This window comes from Protopterus annectens, chromosome 4.part0 (assembly GCF_019279795.1).
Source record: "Protopterus annectens isolate FY-2018-M chromosome 4.part0, PAN1.0, whole genome shotgun sequence".
Classification (NCBI taxonomy): Eukaryota; Metazoa; Chordata; order Ceratodontiformes; family Protopteridae; genus Protopterus; species Protopterus annectens.
This window is the reverse complement of record NC_056733.1, coordinates 1,567,355,167-1,567,373,760: the sequence shown is the minus strand read 5'-3', so window position 1 is coordinate 1,567,373,760 and position 18,594 is coordinate 1,567,355,167. Positions and strand designations below refer to the sequence as shown.

General features: G+C 37.5%; 1 protein-coding gene across 1 annotated transcript in view; it reads right to left on the bottom strand.

Annotated features, from left to right (window-relative positions):
* The window catches only part of IL12B (interleukin 12B), a 69,567-nt gene that overhangs the window by 36,228 nt on the left and 14,745 nt on the right, over nt 1-18,594 (bottom strand). Inside the window, exon 2 of the mRNA XM_044069915.1 lies at nt 1,161-1,445. Within this exon, the coding sequence (XP_043925850.1) occupies nt 1,161-1,445 (285 nt within the window). The remainder of the gene's footprint in view (nt 1-1,160; nt 1,446-18,594) is intronic.

Genomic DNA, 18,594 nt, shown 5'->3' with positions numbered 1-18,594 from the left:
GTTTATATCCCTAGAGTGTGTAGCTCGAGTAGATTTGTTTTGCTAAGATGGAGCATGTTCAACAGTTCTGGGTTGGACATGGCTCTGTATGTTAGACAGAGATCGCCTCTGAGAAGGCGGTATGCAACAGAGAAAAGCCTTAGTTTTTTCAATCGTGCTGCATAGGGCAACTGTTTGAGGCCAGTAATCCTCTTAGTGAGGTATTCTGTGGTCTCTCCAGCTGCTGGAGATATCTAGCCAGGTACATTCCAATTGGTGCATTGTACTCAATAATGGGTCTGATGAGAGAAGAGTAGAGGGGCACCACTACATCCTTAGATCTTGATGCGAACCCTTTCGTGATCAGATGGGTCACATAGAAGGATTTTCTAACCACCTTGGCAACATGGTTATCAAAGGAAAGCTGACTATCTACTTGGGTCCCTAGATCCCTTATTACTTCTTCAGATTTTACGGGGTTGTCTCCTATGTGGTAGTTTGCCAAAAGATATCCAAATCAAAATCTTTATTATAAACAACACAAATTGCTAAGAGAAGACATTGCACTGATGGATAATACATTTATCCATGTCACTATATTCACAGAAGTACCTATATGTCAGTTTATACAAGAACTTTGGGTTCCCCACTTTATACGTTTTTTCATATTTAAAGAAGTACTATATGCCAAATGTAAATGAGATGGGATATGAGATTAAAGATACAATTATAATGTGGAGGCTTGCACTTTCAGAGCAATCATAATTTGCAAGTGGTTTACCAAGGAATAGCAGAACAATACATTTAAATTGATCAGCCATATTGGCTTGTGCTAACTTAAAAGGTCCTGTTTTTTCCCCAGTAGTGTTTCTTTTTTTTTGTTTTTATGCAGCTAAAAAGTGACTCTAGGTTTCCAAGTTCTCAAAGATACCAGAAACACTACATCCACAGGTATAAATTATGGTATTAAAGAGGTACTCAGTATAATGTTTAATACTCAGGCAAGATGGTTCTAATAGTTCTAAGCCAGTATTGCTGATGTCTACCTATATGACACAGTCCATATGCATTCCAGTCTAGGAGCTACAAATTATAGCCAGATTGTTTTATACTATTCACATCTACACTTCTGCAGCAAATTGCACCATTACAACAATAATAACAAAATTAAATCCACATACCTGAATCTTTTTTAAGAATTGCCTTGAGATCGTCATTATCTGTATCAATTTCCTTTATTAGAAGAACCGTATAATTTAATTCTGGACCGGTGTCACTAGAATGACATGAATATCTGCCAACATCAGGGAAATCTCTGATACTGACTTCAAGGGTATTAGCATGTCCATCTATTGGGGAGCCATTCTTCTTCCAGTGGATTCTTGCATGAGTATGTTGATCGCTGCAGGTCAGGGTAACGATTTTTGGTGGTTCATTTGGTTTTATAACGACATCTACAACTAAAGCTAAGTATCATGATAGCATATTAGAACATAGCGTATCAGTGCACATGGGTTATGTTTACTTCATTTATGTAAAAGAAAATCAAAGATAGCATACATTATACGATTTTAACTTCAAATTTCAAAATCTAGTTGGAGGTTTCTGTGGCCATCCCAGATTCCAATTTCTAAATTATGTACCATAGCCAAAAACGCACACACACACACACATGTATATATATATATATATATATATATATATATATATATATATATATATATATATACATACATAGTTCTACTTCAAAACACTGAAATTTCATATGTTCTGAAGTTTCATTGTTTTGGGTTTTCAGTGTTTTGAATTTTCAATTTTATGGTCTCAATGTTATGAATTTCAATATTTTGAAGTAGACCTATATATATATATATATATATATATATATATATATATATATATATATATATATATATATCACACTTATGAGCTCATAAACTAACTTTTTAAATGTTTTACAGGTGTAGGGTAGCAAACATTTTCCCACTTGCTTACAACACACTTTGTAGCGATTATTTAAAGACCATTGTGTAGAATTTAAGGTGCATAATGGATGCTGGCCACACAACATACTGCTTGGATTAATTTTAGTGATTAGGAGCTGTTTATTTCATTTTGTTTCAGTTAATGAAATATGATGGCTTAAATTTACGAAAGAGAAAATGTACCCATAGTAGAGTCTGTGCCACATGACCTAGATCCTATAAGGACTGATTCCTGTACCTCACCCTGTATAATATATATTCATTTACTAGTTCTTGTCCATTGTGGAACAGCCAAAGTCTTGTATATGCATTCTGGCAAGTTTCACTATCAGCTGTATTTCATAAATGGTTTAGAGCAGTGTCAGAGAAGCAGTACATACAACCCCCACCCACACCCTTTACATGTGAAGTATAACCTATCCCCCATTTATCAGCAAAATATTGTGTTCATCACTAGAGTAGCCCATTTCTATGCCCCCACTGCTCATGTTGCCCTATTCCTCCCTTCCTGTTGTAATATAAGTAACTACTATTGTCTTAGATAGAACATGTCCTATAACTCATCTTGAGATTGAAAAACAAATTTTGTTCATATCTGTAGTACTTCTCTTGGCTTAGTTTGTATTTCCAAATGTAATAATATTCATGTCTAGTTAGGTCTTCTCCCACATAATATCCTGATATCTAAATCAAGGTTATGCTGATGTTTATGATAGTTGCCCTCCCATGTCTCTAACCTTATCCATTTCTTTTATTTAGGTTAGATTCCATTTTGACCTATTGCAGTGATAAAATAGGACGTTGACATGTAGGCTAGCACACTTCCCACATTTGTGCTCTGTGCACTACTCATTTCTATGGAAATAGCTTTCATTATTCCTAAACTCTAGTGTAAGTAGGCAATTCATGAATTAATTGTAACTGTATTTATTGATTAGTGACATGTAGTTCATTATTTAATATCTACATTTTACCATGTTTACCATGGTGGAGACATATGGCATTAGTGACATGTAGTCACACAGACACACACACACACACACACACACACACACACACACACACACACACACACACACACACACACACACACACACACACACACATGTTGTGAGTGCATGACAGCCAGATATCATGGCACAAAATGATGGTGATGGGAGAGTTAGAAAATGTAAGTACCCAGAGGCAGTACAGGCCTTCCCACTGACTATCACAGAGTCAAAAAAGTGCAGCAAGCAGCACAGAACAAAGGAATGGGCCCTGGGAAATTCTAAACAGAGCAGACCGAACTACAACAGTTTTCTATGCTCCATATTAGAGCATATGCAACTTCAGTTTATACCATTATATATTTATTTTTATGGATAAGGAATTAAATCACATAGCAAAATGAAATTCTGATTGACATTCTGATGTACTGTGTTGTGCTACCTTAGTCTGTCTGGCAGTTGGCACAGAGGGTTAAGGCTGTTCGTTATAGTTCCTATGGTACAGGGTTTGATTCTTCTAGCCTCATTTGTGTGCTGTGTGACCTTGAGAAACTCATTTAACCAGGCATTCTTTGTAAGTCATCCCTGAAAAAGAACAGTGGGTCTACCTGATTAACAAATGGGTATTGTTATGGGGTATGTCTTACACCTTGCTGTGCAGTACTATGTAGGATTAGGTTTTGATGAATTAGAAACTTCCATCCCATTTGGCTTTGTGTGCATTGCAAGGTCTAATATAGTGTAAAACACTTACACCTTATTGTGGTACAGCATTCTGTTTTATGCATTTTCATGCATTGACATCTGTGTATTTATTTTTGCTTTTAGTTTTGCCTCTTGACAAATATGGGAATAAGCACCAGACAAAAAATATTTTATATCAGTCAATGGAAATATAATGGCATTTTCAGGAGCAGTTTCAACAGACTTCCTCAAAACAAAGAAAAGAAAATTCTTTATTCAGAGGTTCCATGGGTCTACTGAGTGGTACTTGTAGTGTTTTGAAATAGTTACAATTTGTAAGAGGCTCATTTTCTAAGACAAAAAACAACTGTGTCATTAATGATGCACTTACTAATTTATTGTTATTACCACAATATACACCTGTGCATGCTGTTTGTTTTTCTGCTCCACAGATGAAACTGAAACAACTTTCTTTATTGTCTAACAGGTTATAGATTTCTATTTTTAACTATTTACTGACAGGCAATGATACCTATTTAAGACACAGGAAGTTGAATCTGGTTTCATACGGAATGATTGACAACTAATCTGTTAGTTGTGGTCAAGCATGTGCATACATTAGCTTTAAACCAGTTATCCTACTGGTGGACAATTCTTGACCGCTCAGGCCTAAATTGCCTGAGCTTTGACATGGCAATGATCGGACTTCTTCCTTAGGAAATCACTGTCTGCAAGTTATGCAAGATGTTCCTTTTTGGGGAATTTCACCCTCATTTCAGTAACCATAGGTTCATATGTTTATAGGTGTGTACTAGGTTAATGTCCCTGGAGCATTTACAAGCCTAGCCCATAGAAGTGCCCTGGCATTGTGCCGCCCGACGTTAGTTCCCAGTGCCTCTATCAAGTAGAGCCACTGGAATGATCCCTGAGGTGAACTTCCTATTTTCCATCCACTCATCAAGATTTCTCTTGAAGAGGACCAGTGAGGTGCTCTGCTTGACATGTAAGGGAAGTCTGTTCCAGAACATGGGCAGTCTCTGGGTTATGAAGCTGTCCCTTCAGCATGTTCTGTTGATTGTGGTAATGAGGTTGAAGTCTCTGGAGCATGTGATGCGGAGGGATTGGAAATTCTTTAGATGCAGCATTTCTAACAGAGCTGGGTCAGACATGGTTTTGTAAGTCAAGCAGTGACTGCCTCTTAGTAGGCGATATGAGACAGAGAATAGCTGGAGTTTTTTGAGTCTGTCCATGTAGGACATATGTTTAAGGCCTAGGATCCTCTTCATGAGGTACCTTTGTGGCCTCTCCAGCTGTTGCATGTGTCTAGTGAGGTACATGCCAAATGGGGCATTATACTCGATGACTGGCCTAATGAGGGAAGAATAGAGAGAGATGATGACCTCTTTCTTCCTGGATGCAAAAACCCTTGGTAATGAGATGCGCCACATAGAAGGACTTTCTGACCACAGTGGCAATGTAGTGGTTGAAGGAGAGGTTGCTGTCAACCTGTGTCCCCAAATCTCTTATAATGCCTTCAGTGTTCAGTGGGCTTCCATTAATGTGGTAATTAGTGGGAACTGAATTTTTCCCAAAGGGAATGACAACGCATTTTTTGGCATTAAGTGTAAGGCCATGGTTTCGACACCAGTCATTGGTCTCAGTGAGGCCTTTCTGTAGGACGCCTACATCACTTGGGGAGTTAATAATGGCTCCCAGCTTGCAGTCATCAGTGAACTTGGTCAACCAGACTCCCTCCATGTTGGCCTGGACTTCTGAGAAGTAGATGCCAAACAGGACAGGACCCATGACTGATCCCTGTGGGACTCCACTAGTGACTGGTCGGCAGACTGACTTGGAATCTGCTACTTTCACACTGTGGTTTCTCTCTGTGAGCCAGTTTTCAACCCACTAGTGATATAGGGGTTGATGCCTAGTTTGGTGAGTTTATCAATAATTCCTGAGTGGGGAATGGCATCAAAGGCCTTGGGCAGATCGAGGTAGGCTGTATGAACTGCCTTGCCCTCATCCACAGCTCTGGTGACTGACTCAAAGAAGTCAACCAGATTGAGCAGGCATGATCTACCTTTCACAAAACCATATTGCGTGGGATCTAGAGTTTGGAGATTCCCTATATCCTTGTTAATTAAGTCCATGATGCTGCGCTCCATAGCCTTACATATCACACTTGTCAGGGTAATGGGGTGAAAATTCACAGGGTCTGTAGTTACTTCCCGTTTATGGAGAGGGATGACTGTAGCAGTGCGCCATTCAGTAGGGACAAAGTATGAGGTGAGGCTGCGATTGAACAGGGCACACAGATGTGGTGCCAGTTCACTTTGTTGTTCATGTAGAACACATCCAGGGATGTTGTCGGGTCCCATGGAAGCTGTATTCTTGGCCTTGGACAATGCAGCTTTAACCTGTGGTGCAGTAATGCTGGGTGCTTGGCATTCCTCCAGTATTGTGATTGGTCCTTTAGAGGGGGAGAGAGGGGTAAAGTTAGCACTGAACCTGTCAGCCAGTATGTTGGCCATTTCTGTTGGCTCAGTGTAAGAGGTACCATTGTGCAGTAACTCAGAGCAAGCCTGAGTATTGCCGTGGAGATTCTTGATATAACTATAGAAGGCTTTATGGTTGTTTTTTAGTGTCTGCCGCAATTCTGCCTTCATAAGCTGGCTTTAGAAGTTTTGATGAGGGATCTCAACTTTTTGTTGAGGCTAATAAGTGGGGGGTTTTCCAGTCTGGGGACTTCACCTTTTTCTGCAACAGTTTCTTCCTTCTGTTGCAGAGTTTATTAATTGCAGGGTACCACCAGATTGGCTTCCTTTATTTTGGAGGAGAGCGTCTTGGTTCTGTTGGGTACGGCTAGTTCCATAGGCGTTCGTACAGTGCATTGGTCTATGATTTGACAGTCATGCGTCTATTTTCCATTGACATGGTTGCCGTGAAGTTAGCCACTTCTGTTTTTAGGAGCCCAAAGTTAGCTTTGGAGAAGTTTTTCATGTTGGTTACTTTTGCAGGGAGTGTGGGTGAGATGTGGATTTCCATTGTGATTAGTTTGTGGTCAGATCTAAAGAGGGAGGAATTGACTATTGGTGTAGATCAATGGTTGCCCATGTTAATAACCAGGTCAAGGATGTTGCTTCCTCTGTTGGAGGTAAGAATGAGCTGGTCCAGGGTATTGGAATTGATGAATTCCAGGAAGCGTTGGGCTAGTGCATTGGTGCATGAGTAGTTATCCTGTAGTTGAAGTCACCTAGTATCAGAGTGTTGGGTTGGACCCTAATAGTTTCCAGGGGGGCTTAGGAACGTGGAGTGAGAGTCTTGGGACATGGTTGTGGACCTATAGCAGGCTATGACCTGAATTGCCGTCTTATCCTATGTTAGTTGCACCTGAAGTATCTCAGGTGCTTCATGACCTTGGAGAAGGTGTATATAAGTTCAGGTATAGGGGGTGGGGCTTGCCCACCCCCCTGTAAAAACACACAAAAAAGTTTTTTTTTTAACAAGTTGATTTTGATGAATGCAGTTCAAGGATTCAGATCCTCAGTGCGTTTGCTTTCATCCATTCATAGTGGAAGCCTTTAAGCCATGTGTTATGGAAGGGGAATTCTTTATCCATGAAATAGCATTAAATTCTCATTTCCATGTGTAGGCTGTGCAGCCCCAGAACTTAACTGTCATGTTTAGTCATATGACACACATATGGAATCACCTGACCTAAACCCACATTGCTGATTTGTTGGTGAGCAGCTTACTTTGCTTCACTCATCTAGGTCTTTATTATTACGTAGAGCATCCTGTGATGGTACTTATGAAAAGTCATTTGGAAAACAGCTTTCTTTAAAACAATATCCATGCATTATGCACATAACTTCATTTCACTAGAATTTCAATGACATTTTTCATTTATTACATTTTATACTCCTCCCCATTTGCATGATCCCAGCTGACCATCAGCTGCCTGGCTACACCATTTATCCTTAAATGTCCCTGGTATTATTCTCAGAGGCTGGGATTACATTAAGGTGGGTTGGTCAGGGGAGTGCAGCAGAGCAGCCTCCAACATCACATACATTGGCCACTGGCTGACACACCACAGACATTTTTGTTATGCCCTAACTGGGTGGAGCTAATGATGTCATAAGCATCACTGCATGCTATGTCAGCTAGCTCTGGCCTCCAGTATGCCATAGTTTTACTGGAAACCTGCCCCATGATTATCAGGGGTAGAAACTCCCTTCCTCCTGACCAGAGTGGGTGAGTTAGCAAAACTGCCTTTTCTCATCACTCCCTCCGCATGTCTTCCAGCACCCGAAATTACATTCCACATTTGAAATAATTAGGATAATGCCTTGTTAAATATCTCAGTTAACAATCACAAATAGCAACTCAACAAACACAAATGGGTACCACTTTAAGGTGCTTACATAATAGCTTCTGATATATCTATAGCATTTGTTGAACATCAATGATTTTGAAAATAGTTTTAGACGATATTAGATTATTGCAATTGTCTTTAAAGACAACTCTAAATGATATGGGTTATTTGGTGGTTGGTAGAAGATGCCATCATATTTGCATCTAGTAACACTATTTGGTGGCACTAATTAATAACCATGAATTATGTGAAACAGATGCCTGGAGTGATCAGGCGTTAGAGGTCTTTTAGTGCTCCATGGTATATGACCCTCAATCTGTACTTCCGTATGGTTTTATTTATTTATTTGTTAGTGTGGTAAGCTCATTGGTCATAAGTATCCCTTTTTAAGAGTAACCTGGGAGCACTATCTTGATAAGTGACTTGCTCAGATTCACAGCTGACAATTGGAAATTGAGGCAATTAAACCTAGGACTGAGTTTTTTCATTTAAGCATCAGATTTCAGATTTTCTTTTTAACATATCACAACTATATATCATAGAACTGTAAAGCAGTGTAAGGCTTACCACATTTCCAGCCATCCAGTCAGAATAATAATTACCTGAAAGGCTAATTAGAAATAATATAAAATATAATCTGACAGCATGCTGTGCATTGCAGTTGTGCTGAATTCCAAAGCTTTTATTACAGTTACAGATATAAGTGAGTGAAAGGTGAATTAAGGTATATGCGCATCATATAACACTGCCTTGTATTAGTTTGACTTGGGATGATGCCAATTTGCCAGGCTGAACTACATTACTTCCTCTTCTTGTGTGGAACAGTGACTACCACTGAAATAACCATGCAAATACGGTAACTCTGTTATGGAATTTTACTGACATGCCATTTAATTATTGTAAGCTTCAATGTATATTCATCAGAATATAAATGATACTTTACCCTTCATCTCATCTCTGAAAGGTTTCATGGCATTTTTTAACTTACTCAATCACTTTCACTGTAAATTTTAGGAAATGTTTTAGCATAATATAATATCATAATTAAGAAAAATGACTTGTTCAGTGTCATATCAAACTGGGGAAATTAATACTATAGTACTGTATTGCTTGTAATGAGTTTTTGTTTATTTTCATAGTCTAGGGTATAAAGTCATAATTAGTTATCAAGGCTGCTTCAGAGATAAGAAATTTACAAAACAATCCCCTGTCAGCCCAAGGCTGCCCCATCACTGTATCTATTTAACATGTTCTAGTAGCTTAAGTAATTTTAGTTCTTCAAAATGCATCACTTAATCACTTATTCACCAAATATACAACTTACTGTTCTCAATATACTGCCATCTTGCTTCAGAGTTAAATATAAGTAATAGTAACAGGTAACTCAAAACTGAACATCCAGACATCTAGAAGGAAAAACAAGAAAGGAAATAATTATTTACAGGTAGATGTCAAGGGAATTTTTTTTAACAAAACTAACTCACTGAAATACACAACATTGCAGAAAGTGCAAACAGGTTTCATATGTGCATTTAACATCCTTGAAAGAAATATAAAATGTTTATTTCCCTGATGGGAAATTACATAAAACAGCTGTCAGGCACTTCAATGCAAGAAGTGCAGTTTGGCATAAAAGTTATAATACTTAAAGTGGGTAGGATCAACTTGGAAGCTTACTGCATTTATCTAGGAGGCCCCTGGATTCTAGCAGGTTTTTAGTTTCATTTCATAACGAGACTAAGCAGTCCTTTACAAAGTGTATATCCATCTATTTCAATATGTGGCTGCAGAAAGATTTAAACCTTAATTGAGGAATGAATGAAATGCATAAAGTGAAGGACATAAGTGTATTACAAAAAGTCAGAATGTTTTCCACATAATCCTTATATCTGCACTGAAGCTGCCATACCAACAGGCTGAAATAATGGGAGATACTCTCTGACGCTGGCTTACATGCACACCCAGGAGCAGTATCAAGGCCTCGACAGGTCACATGTTACCCTTGTTATAGCACTATAGAGTAGCTGGAGGTATTCTGGCTTGCAATCATTTACTTCACTGGAAGGAGTAAGGTGTTAACACTGTTTAAGCAGCTGGTGGTATTCTAGCATACCTCATCTCAAGAGGAGGTTTAACATGTAATACATACTGATATCTGGATGTAAGCCAAAATCATGAAAATGAAAGACAAATGTTTCCTTGTTCCCAGACAGCAAAGGTCTCCCCCAAAGAATTATTTGTGTGCGCACGTCATTAATTTTGAAATAAAGGAAAACCTTTTATTTATTTATTTAACATTTGTTGACCTGGTTAGTCCAACTAGGCAGATGCCCATTTTCAGCAGAGAAGCAAGCAGAAAAGCTCCAAAGGATAATATTATACTACAGAAACAGTCTTTTTAGTGACATCTGTCATCCAGGGAAGCATATGAAAATTTCTGTCCTCAGCTGAACAAGAAATGCCTTAATGGCAATAATCACTATTTTATTTATTTTATATTTGTTTACTGAGAAAGTCCGACTGGACAAAATGCCCATTTTCAGAGGAGGCCCAGGGAGAAAAGCTCCACATTTATAAATAACCGTATGATGCATATACAATGTACAGATACAAATATTGATTCAATATCAGATACAAGTACAAAATGAAAATATATGCTATACTTTTCTCTGATAACAATCATACAGTCCAGATAGGACACAAAGAATAGCAGTACTGTGATTGCAGGTAGAAAACAAGCAAGTTAAGTGTATATATACTTAGTAGGGATATAATATTCAAATACAAAAATAACAGGTTGTGTTCCCTTAGCTGCCTTAAGGCACCTGCTTCCTAACCAGAGTTTGTGCAAGAACAGGTCCATGATTCTGATAAAATTACTATTGTAATTTTAACAGCTAGGATTCAGCCAAGGTCTGATAGTAATATAACAATAAGCAGTCTGCAGAAGGTGATCTGTATTCTATCTAGTTTGTCCAAATGTTGCACCTAGAGTGTGTCATTTGCCTTTCTCCTTCAGTAATAGCTTTCCAGGCGTCCCAAGCTGATATAAAAGTTTTAACTCTCTTTGCTTCCATTACTCATGCCTTTAGCTGGTTCCACTTAACAAATGCAGTATCTTAAAAGAAAAAAAAAACTTTCTCATATCTCATTTAAACCGTGTCCCCTTCATCTGCCAGTTATGCGTCATATTCCTTACGTCAGCTTTTTTTTAAATTTAATCCCTTCACACTTTCACTTTAGTTCCTTATATAATGTCATTACTGCTTCTCTTCTGCTCTTCTCATATGGAATAAGGGAAGCTCTCTCAGCTTCTACTTGTACATTATGCCCTCAGTCCTGTTCACTATCCTAGTTATCTGTATGTGTACCTTCTGCAGTAGAGGCACCCCTTTCTGTATAAGGCCTTCATAACTGTGCCCACTACTCCAAGTGTGGCCTTATGTGGGCCCAACACATGTGCATTACTATCTTTTTGTCTCTGGATTCCACTTTCCTAGATATTGTCCGTAGCATTTGATTTCCCTTGGCTGCTACTGTTTCATTGCGCCTGGTGGTTTAAGCTTTTTGTAGTATTAATGGCTGTTTCCTTTTCTTATTAAAGGCTTTTCATCCTGACTCCTCCATTTATACATTTTCCCCAGGGATATTCATTCATTAATTTGGCACTATCCACTGGTACATCAGAAGTGAAGCTTGCATTCCTTCTCCTAATATCCTCCTAGCACTTGCTTCTTCATTTTTTACCACCCACACTAACCTTGATATGATCTGCAAACAAATTGGTCCAGTTTACCATGTCCCATCTGATATTTGAGACAAACACAATGAACAGGGATGGAAGTGGCACTAATCTCTGTGGAACACTGCTTGTTACTCTCTAACCCTCCAGTAGTAGCTCGCTACTGAGATGTTTTACCCTTTCTTTGCCTTTCATCTTTGTAATAAGCTTCTGGTGTGGTAGTGACCCAAAATGTGACTGAAATTTAGGTAGATTGCATCTAGAGCTATATGAAGTGAGAGCAAGAGGGGGTGGTTCCCCCAGTCACCAGCTTGTAGGAGTTGTTGCCCAGTGTATGTAACTTAAGAAACAAAAATGAACCATTTGACAGCTTGTAAACTGTCAAACTAATGCTTTCTTTCAAACATGGCAACAATTTATGAGGTTGCTACATAATGAATGCATTTTTTCTAAACTTTAAAACAGAATGTTTAAAATACATCTCATTCTCCCTGTTGCTATTCCCCATGCCTCATACCCTCCGCTGTATCTCCTATAACTTATATGGTCATGTCTCCGCAATAACAAATACCTGTCATATGACTAAGGCACATGCCTGATTCAGCCTATCATGCATGTGGAACTTACAGAATTGCCTATCTTCTTTGTTAACATAGTCCTTCTATCACACAGAGTTTAATTTATCTTACATACTTCCATCTCCCAGTGTTTTTTTTTATCTGTCTTAACTACTGCTGAAGTTCTCCAGCAGCTTAAAGAGATGGCATCCTTTGGCAAGCTGTTTTACTCAGCTAAGTAGTCTATTTGGTAAAGATACTTTTTCCATAATCAAATTACCAAATGAAAACAATTCTTCCCAGAAATTCCTGATCCCTGGTTAAGAACAGAGATTTTTACAATTCATCCTTTTGACAGCCTTTTAAGTATTTGAAATATCAAAAAAAAATATGAAAAACACATATTAATGCATATGGTATATCACTACAAATAAAGCTGTAAAATTAAGTCATGTACAGTATGTTGTCTTATGGTCTAGAAGCATTGTTGCATAACATATCATAGACTGACAAAACAAATGCAAAACAGAAACAATTATACCAGAGAAAATATGATTATATAAGAGAGCTTGGTAAACTTTTGTATAAGATAAGCACTACAGATAACAATTTAACATATTAAGCAATGTTTACAAAAGTTACCCATCCCTCCCTACAAAGCCTTTTAGTACCATACTGATCATTTCTTTTTACTTGTTGGAGTCTAGCCGGCATTTTCAACCGTAATAGCAGAAATAATCCTATATGGGCTTCATTTTTGGCATACATAAATATCCCATCTCCTGGCATTAATGAAGCCAGAAAGTCATAATCTGTCTATTTATAAATGAGTTTCACCTATTTCTGCCGCATCATGCTTTATGGGTTAGCCACAGCTTTTCTTTCTTACAGTTTTGATTGTCAAAGTCTACTGCTGTCCTAGCACTTATCAATGAATGCATTAACATCAATAATTTATCTTTTGATAAAATAAACAATACATAATGTACCTAAACTGATATAAATATATGTTGTGGTAGCGGGACATGTATATGCAATTTAGTCCTAGGTATAACACAAATCCTATAGTTTAATAATCTGTTTCATCTTTGTTACAATAAATTTCTAATTCCATGTAACCTAGCTGATACTTTTGCTGCATCTTTCTAAAAACAGTCATCAAAAAGAAGTCACATGCATTTTAAATCACAGCAATATATTACTTAACTTGCAATCATCCTCAATACATTCATTAAAAAAAAGAACTCAGAATGATGTGGTTTATATATATATATATATATATATATATATATATATATATATATATATATATATATATATATAGTTTCAGCATAAATAGTTAATATAATTGTTAAACTGTTATATGTGCCTCCCTTACCTTTAGAGTTCTGTGTCTCTTGTGTTCTGTTGGTATTTTCCAAACTAGACATGATATATATTCATGAAATATTGTTAGTTATGCAACTTAAGGGACTCAAAAGGGGATTGCCAGAGTTCTTGTTTGTTTTGTTATCTTTATGTAGCTTCATCAACTTGTGAATATTAACATTATTAGAGAATTTATATTGAGCATTTGATGAAAGAGATAATTAAATGCCTTAGAGTGAATGTCTTAGCAAGCTGACCCCAGTTCCATTATGAAGTACCCTTTATGGAGCTATTCCTATATTCTCAGGAAGGATTCACAGCTATTGATTGATTGATTGTAACTGAACTGCCTCTTTTTAGATAATTTTCAGCCAAGAAGCAGCCCATAAGGGCAAAGATAAGTGCTATGCATACGAATAGTTTAGTTTATTCAATAAAGTAGTATGTTTTGAATAGTGTGTGGAAACAGGAATATAAACAGGAAACCTATGCAGGCATGGAGAGAACATACACAAAGTGCCTGCCAGTAAGGATTGAACCACAGACCCTAGAGCTATGAAGCAGAACTCTGCTGCTATAACATTACTACAATTCATCGCACAGATTTCACAATTCTCCTACTTAATTTTGCTTTGCAAATTTGCCTTATCAAACAGTTAGGTAAGTAAAGAGTACTGATTAATAACCCATAATCAGATTGAATTTAATATGTAAAATTGACGACAAGGTTTTGTACTGTATACCTCTCCATTGAGTCAAGGACATGTCAGCTGTGGTCACATTGTTTTTTGTGAATTGATGGTGGATCCAGCAGCAGATCAGTAACAGTTCCTATTAATTTAAGGAGAGCAAGGCTGCATTTATATACTCATGATCATAAGTACATGATAACACTGTTTTAGCAGATGTGTGATTATGCTCAGAAATCGTGTGTTCTTATTTATTGACAGCAGTACTTATTTCTGCTTAATGTTCTTCAATTCATACTTCACGTCTTGTCATTAAGTACTAATAGAAGTATGGAACTACAAGAAGTAAACTGCATGCAAGGAAGTGATTTTGCCACACGGTGGCACCATACACAGGCTCAAAAACTCTGAAATGCCCTAGAGCCCCTCTAAGAATCTAAGCATATGAACAAAGATAAATACTAATGCACTTTTCTTACTGTGTGTGCCTAGCATAACTGCTTGTTACCTTTTGTACAGAAAATGGGCCTAAGTAAGGGTACATGGAGGACAGGGCTAGAAAGTACCTGAAGACTGTAAGAAAGTTAAAACAAACTGAAGGTGGTGGTCAAATATTCTTTACAGCTGTAAGTTACATTTCCTACATTCCATTTCTGGTTGGTGATGCATTCTTACATGGGGGGGGGGGGGGGGTATGGGTCCTCTACTTTTCACAACGGATTATATTTTTAGTGGGCAATGGATTGCAAAGGAAATCGGAAAGGTTACCTCTTGCCCATGAGTCCTGGGATGAAATGCAACATATCACACAACGTCAATAGACAGTTAACTATGGATACTCTATAAATTAGACAAATCATTGTCACAGCATGGTGACTCCTACTGTATGCAATAGTCAGATCATTGTCATGACACGGAAACTCCTACCCCTCAGAATTGCCCTGACTTTGAACAGATAAACATGTACGTTATTAATTTTGCAATATAACTACATCAACGTAAGGGTTATGGTAGGAGTGATGAACTGGGTAAACTAGTCTCTAGTAGCAAAGCCTTGTTGGAATGTAACAAAAAAACAAAATCATTCTGGGTTGGAAAACATTCAGAGGACAGCCGCTTAGTGGGGTATCACTTACTGTACATGAGCATGACAGCTGCACATTTTCTTAACTAAGCAAATGATTCAAGATCATAAATCAATCTGCTTGCAAGGAAGGCACAACATTATCAAAAATGATTTATTTCAGTTTGATAACCTGGTAATTGGACTGTTTGACAAACCCTTTTCAGCTATAACCTGGGCACCATGGTGCAAGACATAAACAGAAAATTATACATAGACTACAGAACACACAGAAGTTGTACATAGTATAGTAACAAAGGAGAGGAAAAACATTTGCATGTTTTTACAATTATACATGCAACTGATATTATTACTTACAGTATGTGCAATTAAAACTGGCATTCACACATATAATGTGAGTGTGCGTGTGTGTGTGTGTGTGTGTGTGTGTGTGTGTGTGTGTGTGTGTGTGTGTGTGTGTATACACTCGCGCGTGCATGCATATGTATGTGTGTGTGTGTGCGTGTGTGTGCGTGTGTGTGTGTGTGTGTGTATGCATGTATATGTGTGTGTGTGTGTGTATATATATATATATATATATATATATATATATATATATATATATATATATATATATATATATACACAGAAGGTATATGCATGTACATTATATAACAGCCTATTAATATAACATGAATTAAGTCAATCTTCAGCAAAATCTGTAGCCTTTTACCACATGAAAACAAGCCTAGAGATGGTATTTGGATGAGAAATATCTGAGGATAGATCTGGGATGATAGTGAAAGCTAACCATAAAGAAAAACATGTCACACAGCTCTTTTTTACACTGCTATTCCCTAAAGTGTTCGGCTGACATCATACAGCTCAGCCCACTGAGTATGCCAGGCATAGGCAGCTATCGCAATGCTTTTTTCAAGGCTAAATTGACATACCCATGCAACTCATTACTACGTTTCCCATTGTCTAATGCTGCTTTCTGACTCTATTATGTGTGTACTATAATTATTTGTTTGCGCTTTGTTGAATTGTCCATAAATTCCAGTTTCCATGTTCTGACATACAGTAACCATCAAATCTAAAGGAATTCACTAAACTAAATTATGCTTCCTTTTCACCATCTTTCCTAGCAATGATATGAGTTAAGACATAGCCATTAAAATGTACATGTATTTCCCTTGAATTACTCAGAATGCTCATATTTTGCCCTTCAAGACAGACATTTGTTGATTAGAGGGAAGTAGGTGTACCACAACAGAGCAGGTAATACACTGGGAATTTCACAAATTAATACTGACTGATTGGCAGTTCATTACATAATACCTAGCACAACAAAACATGGTAGTCGACTACTTAAAACAGCAGTATAAATACATCCAATGATAAGGGTGATAACTTGTAAGCCAGTGTAAAGCATCCACCAACAATCAGAGCACTAAGCCAATTATTCTCTTTATGCTTGTGGATTTTCTATACAAACAAAAAAAAATTCCTTTTTTTCTCTCATTTTCTTTGTTAGGCATGCTGCTTAGCACATATATAACAACAGTGGTAAGTGATTCCATTAAAAAGAAAGTAAGAATCACCTGCCTAAATATTATTTGACTCTTAACATGATTGAGTTCAGTGAATGGACCCTTAAGTTATACAAATCATACAGTTGTTTAGTATTAAAACTATACTCTGTATGCCTGCCTCTGTATTTTGTCACTGCCAAATGGCTTGTATCATGCCTGAAAAGTGACATTGGACTAGGACACTTATCTGGTTGCAAAATGCAGTAAACGAATAAACAATTTTTAATTTCATACATTTAGTTAACAGGGTAAATTCACTGGACAAAGATGTCATATTCAGGGGTAATCTTAAAACACTGGTCAACTGATTTGCTCAGAGTCACACAGTAGGCAAATGGAGGCTGAAGGAAGCAAACCCTGTACCCCTGATTGCAGAAAACAGCTTATTAAAAGCTCAAAAGTTTAATCCCCTACACTAAGTGTCAGACCAATAAACAGATGCCAACAAACCTCAGCAAATACCTCTAAAACTACTGAAATCTTACATTTGGGTGATTAATATTGCTAGATACAAAAGTTGCTTTCAGTATTTAAACAAGTGGTTAATATGACAGTATGCCTCAAGAGTGTAAAGCAGCCACCCTAAATAAAGCAATGTCTAACAGCTGGATTTGTGGCACACAGGCAAAAAGTCTTGAGTTTTACTCTGATGACTGGATATTGGAGGACTTGGTTAGAGAAGTTGGCAGTGAATAGTTAATGCCAGCTTGTCTATTCTGGAGTGAGGGGGTAGTCCACTTTACTGCAGTGTCATTACCTACTGGAAAAGAGATATATGGCACAAACTACATACATATCTTTTCTTTTGCCAAGCCATGTTCACATGGTAGCCTTGATTATGAATGTGTGGAAGCATGTAAGCACAGCAGAGAAGCAGCAGCAGGCCTTCATTCAGCTGAGTCGTGCATTTCAGGCACACTGGGTTTATTTTGGCTAGAAAACAGAAATTCCCTGATTTTTGCCAATATCAAAGCTGCACCTATAACTGGCTCTCACTATATAAAGAAGAATGAATGTATCAGATTAATGGTGTGAGGACTAGTGTGACAAAAGGAGGTACTGCCAGCACAGCTAGCTGGAATCTTGTAAATAATTATATGTCATTTGTGAATATCAAACTAATTTATATATGATGCTTATGTTACAAATGTATTAGAACTGTATGTCTTGTGTATATCAAACTGCTCTGTACAGATGTTTGTGTTAAAAAGGTATTTGTCAAATGCTTTGCTTAAAATGTATCCACAGTGTGCCCTACTGGAAGAGAACAGAAATGTGCATACACTATTGTAACTGTTTAAATGTGTGTGTTAACAGAGGAAACCAGAAAGTTAACCTCAGTCCAGCAATCTTTAGAAAGATATTTGAAATTAAATTACTTTATAGGCTATCTGTCCAGTTTCAATGCAGCTACAGACACAACGTCTGCACTAGGAAGCTTTCTGTATTGTCTCTGGGGAGAACTAATTGCTACTTTGGAAGCATGAAGGAATACAGTTGGTTTATGACTTCCAGCATCAGCCAAAGATCTGAACAAAAGCCCTTGTATGAGTATTTTTACA